This window comes from Ptiloglossa arizonensis, chromosome 10 (assembly GCF_051014685.1).
Source record: "Ptiloglossa arizonensis isolate GNS036 chromosome 10, iyPtiAriz1_principal, whole genome shotgun sequence".
Classification (NCBI taxonomy): Eukaryota; Metazoa; Arthropoda; class Insecta; order Hymenoptera; family Colletidae; genus Ptiloglossa; species Ptiloglossa arizonensis.
Window position 1 is genome coordinate 16,962,124 of NC_135057.1, and position 8,743 is coordinate 16,970,866.

The 8,743-nt window shown below is 51.0% G+C and overlaps 2 protein-coding genes across 11 annotated transcripts in view; one reads left to right on the top strand and one right to left on the bottom strand.

The window, feature by feature from the left end:
* The window catches only part of Unc-115a (actin binding LIM protein Uncoordinated 115a), a 34,269-nt gene extending 31,695 nt beyond the window's left edge, over nucleotides 1-2,574 (top strand). For all 10 annotated transcript variants that reach the window (XM_076322711.1, XM_076322709.1, XM_076322715.1 and 7 more), the window contains one exon: nucleotides 81-2,574. In XM_076322711.1, coding sequence (XP_076178826.1) covers nucleotides 81-194 — 114 coding nt within the window. In that variant the 3' untranslated portion in view covers nucleotides 195-2,574. The remainder of the gene's footprint in view (nucleotides 1-80) is intronic.
* LOC143152497 (26S proteasome non-ATPase regulatory subunit 2) lies at nucleotides 1,233-8,735 on the bottom strand. The gene is made up of 12 exons (XM_076322729.1): nucleotides 7,806-8,735; nucleotides 7,333-7,691; nucleotides 7,090-7,266; nucleotides 6,834-7,020; nucleotides 6,464-6,766; nucleotides 6,318-6,400; nucleotides 6,016-6,251; nucleotides 5,687-5,946; nucleotides 5,429-5,625; nucleotides 5,243-5,333; nucleotides 4,636-5,184; nucleotides 1,233-4,559 (listed from the first exon to the last, which is right to left on the bottom strand). Exons 1-12 carry the CDS (start codon nucleotides 7,935-7,937, stop codon nucleotides 4,350-4,352), a joined length of 2,784 nt encoding a protein of 927 aa, XP_076178844.1. The 5' UTR covers nucleotides 7,938-8,735; the 3' UTR covers nucleotides 1,233-4,349.
* Between the last annotated feature and the right edge of the window lie 8 nt (nucleotides 8,736-8,743).

Sequence of the window (8,743 nt, forward strand, 5' to 3'; positions counted from 1 at the left end):
GCGTTGGCAATCGTTCGCGTTGACGCGTCCGAATTTAGGAGCTAAGAACAATGTTTAAAAAAATACCGTTTGATTTCCAGCGGCACCTCTCCGACGCGGAGTTCGAGGCAGTCCTCCAGTTTAGCCGCGCAGAATTCTATAGACTACCGCAGTGGCGTCGCAACGAGATCAAAAGACGCGCCCGACTGTTTTAACCAGCAGCATTCGTACTACGCGTTCTACTTACTACCTTCATCGTGTCACGACTGTGTTACCGTGGTACAGAGTGTACATTCCTTCTGCGCGCGGTAGGGTAGGTGTATCTTCAGAAAGAGAAATACGTGTTCAATACCGGCGAGCCGCGTACGTCCCGGAAAACTATATGTATCGTCGACGTCGTCGTGTATATCTTCGCGATCGCGGAAAAGATTGGACAATCTTCGACGACACGTTCATCACACGCGAAACACGTACACACAGGTACACACAGGTACTCGCATACACACACAGACACACGCTGCACGTTGTTTACACAATGGGACACAAGAAGCACTGCCATTTTATCGTCAATTGTTCGTTCTCTCGGCGAGAAATCCAAGGACGACTCCGATCGCTGACCAGATTTTCTCATCGTCCCGGTGACTTCGATGCCTCTCGAGAGAGAATCTTCGCTACCGATTCCTATCGGTTACCGTTTCGGGACACGATCTCGGAGAGATTTGAATCCTCTTACCTGTACGTAGCGCGTAGTTTGGTTTTCGCGACCTCGATTTTCACATCGCGAGGAAACGGAAAAACAGTGGTGAGCGTGTACCGTATTTAAAGGAAGTAGCCGAATACGAGCGACATTGTGTCCCGACTCAAGGTTTCGACCGTTTAAGCAGAGAACGGTCGACGACTCGTAGTTTACTCGCGAACCTCGACGAATATAGCACACGAGAAAGTACGAACTTCACCGAAGCAAATAGCGGGGAGAAAGAGATATAGTAATACTCGTAATGATACACGTACGTTGTTGTAAATAAATGGAAGATCGTACCGAGACGAAAGAAACAACGGAAGTACGAAGAAAAAAAAAACAGTATATATATATATACATATATACATACCATTTTGAGAATTTGCTTAAATCACAGACATACTTACTATTTGCAAAGGGTTATAACACGAAAGCGCTACTATCATAGGAGCTATCATTATTATTAATTTTTAACTATTATTATTATTATTATTATTATTTTATTTTATTTTACTATAAGCAATATGAGAAATTTAAGATATAAGTAGGTAAGTTCAGCTTGTTGGGTGACGTTAGTCTATATATATATATATGTATATATACAATGTATACGTATATACGTGTAACGTCGTTTTTGCAAGCTGTACCTCAGTTTTATCACGCGTGATTAATTAAACGGGATGATCTGTGATTCGTGGTACAATCGCAGAATGGACGAGGATTACTCGTCGAAAAGATATATTCGAACGCGTGGGAGAAAATTTGTTCCCGCGAGACTCCGTCTCCGAAAAGATCGCTTTCGAAAGAAAGGGATCCTCGCGTTGCCCGCCGTTTTCGTGCATTTTATATTGAAAAACGTGAACGAGATCGTAAAATACGATTTCTCGATATATTTATTTACGTTCTTTGACAATTGTGCGTATCGATCGGAATACGCAAGAAATTGAACGAAATGGCTCGTTCGGAAGAAATGTCGTATCCCATCGAAGAATCGTTCCGGTTTCGGTTGTACCACGGTTTACGAGGCACCCTTCTTAACTGTTTCTCCGACTTGCATATCGACTGCACAAAAGCGCTCTGCGGTGCGGGCGCGAGTAAGTTGTGCATATATCGCTAAAAATATATCCGCACTCGGCTGAAGCAAATTGCACGGGAAGAAAAACGTTTGAAAAGAGAAAAAAAGGAACCAAGTTGTATTCCACGAGAATATCTCGGACGATAAGCTGAACGCGCGAAAGAAAAAGACGCCGCGCGTACGTTGAAGTAGAAAATTCGACGTAACCGAGCGAATGTTAATTTTCGTATAATCGTATCGAGATCATCCCGGTCGTTGTTTCGACCGTGTCGAGAAACAAAATCCGTACTCGAGCGCACGAGACGGAGAGAACCTTTTTTCGATTTGCGTCGCGTCCGAGAATCGCGTTTTACTGTACTACACTTTGTCTCTTACCCTAAGTCATGTGCCTATATGTAAATGTCGGCGGACATTTAAAACACACATACACGTACACATACACGTTCACAACACACTCGTGCGCGCGAAAAGTCGTTGGTGTTTCCTTTTCGAAGAACGTCCAACGCACGTTGTATATTTGCGCAATTTCCTGCAGTTTCTCGTCGCTTCGTTACGAGGAGGTTCCGTACGTGCTCCATGATCTTGCGTGCGCGACCTTGCGAACGTTCGGAGAACGACGGATAAATAAACGACGGTGTACTCTACGTGACGGAATATAATGCGTATTTGCGTCGAGGAAACCAGAAGGACGATTACCGTATTCACGATATCGGTTCTCCTTTCCTTGTCGTCTGCTTTTGTATACACTGTCGGTACCAATAAACTGCAATATTCATCTTTCTTTTGCAGCGTTTTATCAACGGCGAGAGCGCGTCCGAGATGACTTTTTATTTTAGATCGTTTCTACATTTTTTTTTTGTCTCGTCGCCGTTTTCGAGTTTCTTTATTTTCGTTCTTTTTTTTTTGTAATAATTTTTTTTTTTTTCTCAAGTCACGCTTCGAGCACGACGATCGATCGCAAGCAAACCCAACAACCGCGACACACTGTCGGATCATGGTGCACCGTTGACGTTCACACTGTGCAATGCGAACCAATGTACGTTTCTGTTGTATAGAGCACATTGCTTCCGCTAGTCCCTGAAGTTGAATAAAAGCAAACCTACGTAAAAATCTGCGTTCACGCGTCCTTTACATCTTCATCGATACTTTTTACGGCTTTTGGAACATTTTTAATTCCGAACGGAAGCAACGATTTCGTTGGTAAAAATACGAGCAATTTTCTCTTTCGACGATTCTAAGAACCGTTTTGTCCATCCATAGATTAATTACCAATCGAGTAATCGCGAGAACGGTTTCTTTCTGTACGAGGTAAATTTTCTTCTCGCTCTTCGGCGCGAAAGTTATCGAAATTAACGATCTCTAAGATGCGCAAATCGACCTCCTGGCTCCATCTGGCGGTTGAAAAGGTAACTATTTCCCTATAAACTTGGACGTTTTGCCGCTGAGGGCGCATATCGCGTTACAAGTTATTACGTGGAATTAGTTCAAAGAGTGGTTCACGGTTTGCCAAATCGATTATCGGAGTTTCGAACGTTTGAAATTGTTGACTACCCTTCAAACATTCATTTAATCGGACGAGTCGCCGTCGAAAGTATTTGTCATTGCGTCGTCGTACGTGTATGCACACCGACGTATATTTTCGTACAAAACATACGATGCACTCGAAGCATCATCGATCGTTAATAAAATAGTATTTGCGCGAGAACGTATTAGATCATGAGTGTATTTTTGTTCGATTGTGCTGTATCTTTGCGCGATTTATTTCAATGAACGATAATCGAAGGAAAATTGTATTTTATTCGCCGAGGGCTACATCCATCGCGCGTTCCCTTTCCTCGTCGAAAGTGGCGCGTCGAAGATAATCGGGACAACGAAACGTCGTTAACGAGGTACAAACTGGTAAGTAAAACGATTAAAATGTTCCACGTTGTTTGGAAAAAGGCGATATTCCGGTAGGTTGGAAGAATCTTGGGCCGATATACGAGACGCGGTAGACTCCTTCCGGTAGAACGCGGTTCGATCCGGACGCGCGCGATCGAATCGGTTCCCCAATTTTGTTCGCGTTTCGAAAGGAAACCGTAAAGTGGTTCGTTTTTAAGAGGTTTCGCACGGATCGTCGTTCAGCTATGGCTACAGTACGGAGAAACGTGATCGCGTCGAGGGAGGAAAACATCGAATTACCTTCGAAATTGATTTCGAGGTTGGTTCCTCGGGAAAAGAGCGGGCAAGTTCGCGGAGGAACGGTTCGTAGCGGTCGCCGGTAGATGGCAGCGGCAGTACTCCTAAAGTTTTTCGCTCGACTTTAATACCGAAACGATTACGGTATCGATGCAAATACATTATCGAACGCGACAATTATACGAGTGTCGCGAATGCGTTAAATCGCGCGTATATTTAGAAACATTGTCGTCGATCTCTGTTGCAACGTAACCTTTTTTTTTTTACATCGACGCGACGCAGATAGATACTTCCGTGTTGCGTTGGAAGTATCGCTCCCGCGTAAAAGATATCCGTAAATCTCGGCTGGAGTTCGGTCCCTGGCATCGTTCGGTCGGATTAAGAAGGATTCGGCTTCTCCCGAAGAATAACGAAACCTTCCAAGACGCTGCACACCGGCTCGTACTCGTCCAAGACGAGTTCGGCGCTTTCACCGTAAGAGAGCAACGTCGGTGTGGTGTGGACGTATCCACCGGATATGGATTTGGGATTCCCAGCCTTGCCCACGATGTCCACGGTCCGGCCTACTCTGACGGATACCGGGAGGCTCTGGTTGGTCGATACGCGATTAGAAACGCGAGGCACGAACGCGTAGAAACACTTAGAGATACGTAGGAACACGTACTTGCAAGTTCTGATCCAAGGTGACCAACCATCTGGGTTCCATGGCGAGCGCGAGACAGTACACGAGATAATGGGACTTGGCCAGGATCGGGTTGCGAGAGTCGAGAAACGCGACGAGAACCACCATCAGCCCGGCCAGGGCGGCTCGATCGAGGATCTTGGAGGCGTAACGGAGCGGGGACAGGGATAGCGTGCCCTGGTAACGGAGAATCGGGTAACGGAGCGATCGTGATCGTGGATCGTTCGCGCGATTTTTCGTTACTTTGCCGAGGTGAACCAGGCCTTGAGATATCCGAACGAGGAACAGGTGCGCGGGGTTCTTGGCGTGATAACGGGCCAACTGACGCAACATCGTCGCGAGACGCGCGTTGTTCGTTCCGGCGCCGACGAGGCCGAGAGCAAAGATCGCGCTGTTGGTCACGTCCGCGTCGTTGTCGTGGCTGTATTTGTTCAGAACGTCCAGAACCGAGAGGTCCGGATTCGAGAGGAAGGAGAGGGCCAGGGCCAAAGGCATCGCGCGCCTCGCGGACACCGGGCCGTATCTTCCGATCTGAACGAGACAGCTCGATAAGACGAGACCGCGCGCGGTTTCTTAGACGACCGCTCACCTGTCCGAAGATCCGTGTATTCTCTTTCCCCTCTCCCAAACCGACCGCGGCGACGCCGAGAGCCGCTATCGCCTGCGACGACCCGATCTCTCTGAAGAAGCGACAATGTAACAAGGGAATCCCCGCGCGCGAAATCACCGCCAGGAGGCGGCCCGCGGCCCGCGGCCCGCGGCCCGCGACCTGTACCTGGACTCCTCCTCGATCGTTCGTTTCTCCTCCGAGGACGATTCGAAACTCCGAGATCCGCGGCCGCAGCAACCGGCGAAGCTCATTCCCGTTTCCGTTTCCGTTTCTGGTTCCGGGTCCGGGTCCGCGGGTTCCGAACAGATTCGCAGCAACTCTTGCACGATGAGTACGTCACCGGTGCCGGCGTAGGCGCATATCTGTAAGGAACGCGTTCGCGTATTCGCAGGTTCGACCTTTACGCGAGAGCGTAAACATTGCCTGTAACATGGTCTGCGAGGCCAATCTGTACGGCTCGGGTAGAACCTCGAGCGCCGCCGAGGAAGCTTCTATCGCGTCCCGACATCCCATGTAGACCATACCCAAGGAAAGCGGGAGGAAGTTGGAATGGGCGTCGGAGAGCTCCGAGGGACCGAGTTCCAGCAGCTTACGGAGAAGCGTCGCGGAGACCTCGGGATCGCCGGAGCCCACGTTTACCAGGCCCGTCCCGAGCGCGGCGAGCGCGACGGCTTCCATGGTACCTGAACATTCCTCACCGTCACCGTCATCGTCATCGTCATCGACGCGGTACAGCAACAGAGTAACTCAACTCTTTTTGTCGACCAGGACCCCGGTCAAGAGCTCGGTGACGTCGAACCTCCTCGAGCCGGCGTAGGCCAATCCCAATCCCAAAACGGCCCCGATCCTGAGCGTAGGGCTCTCCGAGCGGACGTGCTCGCCGAGGAGGGCCAACGCTGGATCGCACTCGTTGCGCACGCCGCAGTTCACGATCCCTATGGCGAGCAGCGCCCCCGACTTTACGAAATCCTCGCTCGCGTAAAGGTACCTACGAGACGAAACGAGGCCACCGTGAGAACAAGCTCGGCTCGATCGAATCGAGAGCGAGATTCACTTGTCTATGGGCACCAAACCGCCGTCCACGTCCCACATGTGCAACAAGCCCAACGAAGCGGTGGCCGAGAGCATCCCGTGATCCTGTAACCAAAGGACGAGCAAGGACGCGCCTCGAGCGGACCGAGAGCCAGCCGTTTCTCGCACCTTGTTCTTGTAAACCCAATGGGATTCCGTGTTCGTCATCAGCTTGTCCGCCCCGAATCCCGCGTGAACGAATCCCGAGACGAAGCTGGCCGCCAAATTGGCCCTCGCCGAGTCGTATCCCCCGCGTCCGAGGGTACCGCCGCTATCCAACCAGCTCTTGTAAACGTCGTCCGGATGTTTCGGTTCGAGGATGTCGAGTTCCCTCGCGAGCGCTCGAAAGTGACCGTTCACGTGACCGTTGCTCAGGATCCGTTCGACGTCCTTGGCGTCCGGGCCCTGGTACTCCTCTCTCAACGGATCGTCCTGAAAGGGATCGATCGTCGAGCCTCGATGGTCGATGATCGATAATAGACGAAACGAATGGTATTACCCGTTGCCTCGCGAGTACGAACGCCAATTGCTTCCGCGTTACCGCGTCCGGACACGCGACCAGACACGACCGCGCCAACTCCGAATCGGCCAGTTGTCGAGCCAACAACATCGATTTGCAAAACTCCCCGAACCGAAAGTACCGTTCGGCCACCATCTTCAGTATCTGCTTGCGCTCGGTGTCCTCGCTGAACGTTTTCGAACGATTACGAACTCGAAGCGGAAACGGTCGCGCGCGTTCGCGCGATTCGCGTCACCTGTACGCCGCGCAGCCCTCCAAGTAACGGCATACCCTGGAAAAATTGGCCCCGTCCAAGCAATCCCCGATCAAATTCAGTTGATCGATCTCGAGGCACAGGTCGCATCCCTGTATCTCCGCGTTGTGCTTCATGTCGAAGGTCACGATGCTCTTGACCAGCGGGGCGAGCGTATTTCTGTCGGGAAACGATAAGAAGAGTTTCGTAGCTCGATCGGTCGTTCCTTCGAGACCGAGATCTCACCTTATTCGCTTCTCGTCCCTGACGGGAGCGTTGGTCCACTCGTCGACGATCTCGTTCTCCAATTGTCTGAGGTACTCGTGGCCCCATTCCCCGGGATTCGCGACGTTCCCTTCGAGACAGTACCGCAGGCACTCTTTCGAGCCCGGAGCCGCACCCGCCATGGCCAGCACGCTCAGAAATTCCGCGAACCGTCGTTTCGTCTCTCCGCGTTCGGTCTTGCCGAACGCGTTCTTCAGGGTGTCGTACGAGTTCCTCAAGTACTTGAGCGGTTTCGGTACGGACGTCATCGACGTCGTCGAGGTCTGCATCAGCAGCCTCAGCTGGCTCAAGGATATCGCCAGGGTCTTTTCGTCCTTTCCCTCGAGAACGATCGCGAAACACGCGTTCGATTACGATTACGCGACAGGGAGGTGGGAACGGGGGGAGAAGAAGAAAAGAAAAAGCCCGATTAGCTCGGCTCGGGCGATAATTACCGTCAACGCGTCGGCCAATTGGAGCAGCTCCTCTCGCAGCCTCGTGTCCTCTTCGTCCTGGAAAAGAAACGAATTCGGCCGGAGATATACCGACACCTCTCGCGCGTACCCAACATTTTTACCATCTCGCATTCCTTTTCCGGTCCGCGTTTCGCCGCCATCGCGTCCTTTCCAAAGTCTCGATTCCGCGTAACCTCTCCGAGGAGTTCCGATCGCACTCGTCCGTTTTACCGGTTCCCGTTGCACGCGTTTGATAAAAACTAACGGCGGACGTTGCGATCTTGTTTTCTTCCGCGTCGCTCGTATCGATTCGCGCGGCCGTCGACTGTCGCGAATGCGAACCGTCGCCTTTCACGGAATCTTAAGGAGAGGAGTTTGGGGTTCGACGGAAAAATAATTCGCGGTCCAACGCTGCAACGTTGTAATTTATTTAACCGTAACAAGTGCGTAGAAAAGTTATTACCGTAATTAGACTATTTGGCGAACGCGCAACGATAGGTAGAATCGCGTCGAGCGACGAACCGAGGGACGAATCCGTTCGTTTCCCTCCGCGTTCACGGCCGCTCTTCTCGCTCGTACGTTCGCTTCGCTCGGCGATGATTCCAAGAGCGGACCGTTGCTCGGTACGAGTTCCCGGCTGCGAAGACACGAATCGATCGCGTTCCCCTTTCTTCTCGTTTCGATCGATCGTCGGTTCCAAGAACGATTCTACGCTTCCAACGATCCAACGACCGAAACGAGGAACGCGCGTATCGTTGCGATTTATCCCTGTCGTCCGATCCTTCGCAGGCTCCTTTCGAACTTTCCGCTTCGAAGATCGGCTCTTCTTTCCACCGAGCTCGAACAAATTTTACAAAGAGCTTCGACGCGCGCTCGTTTTCCCTCCAAAGGTGCGCGTAAATGCAAACGAAATCCAAACGTCGAGACGGCTCCGCGCG

Bases quoted from the DNA above. Each gene is read 5' to 3' on its own strand.
- LOC143152497 (XM_076322729.1), bottom strand. From the start codon at position 7,937: ATGCGAGATGGTAAAAATGTTGGGTACGCGCGAGAGGTGTCGGTATAT. The intron at 7,692-7,805 runs GTAATTATCGCC...ATCGTTCTCGAG, and splicing joins AATTGGCCGACGCGTTGACG to GGAAAGGACGAAAAGACCCT. The intron at 7,267-7,332 runs GTGAGATCTCGG...GTTTCCCGACAG, and splicing joins AGGGACGAGAAGCGAATAAG to AAATACGCTCGCCCCGCTGG.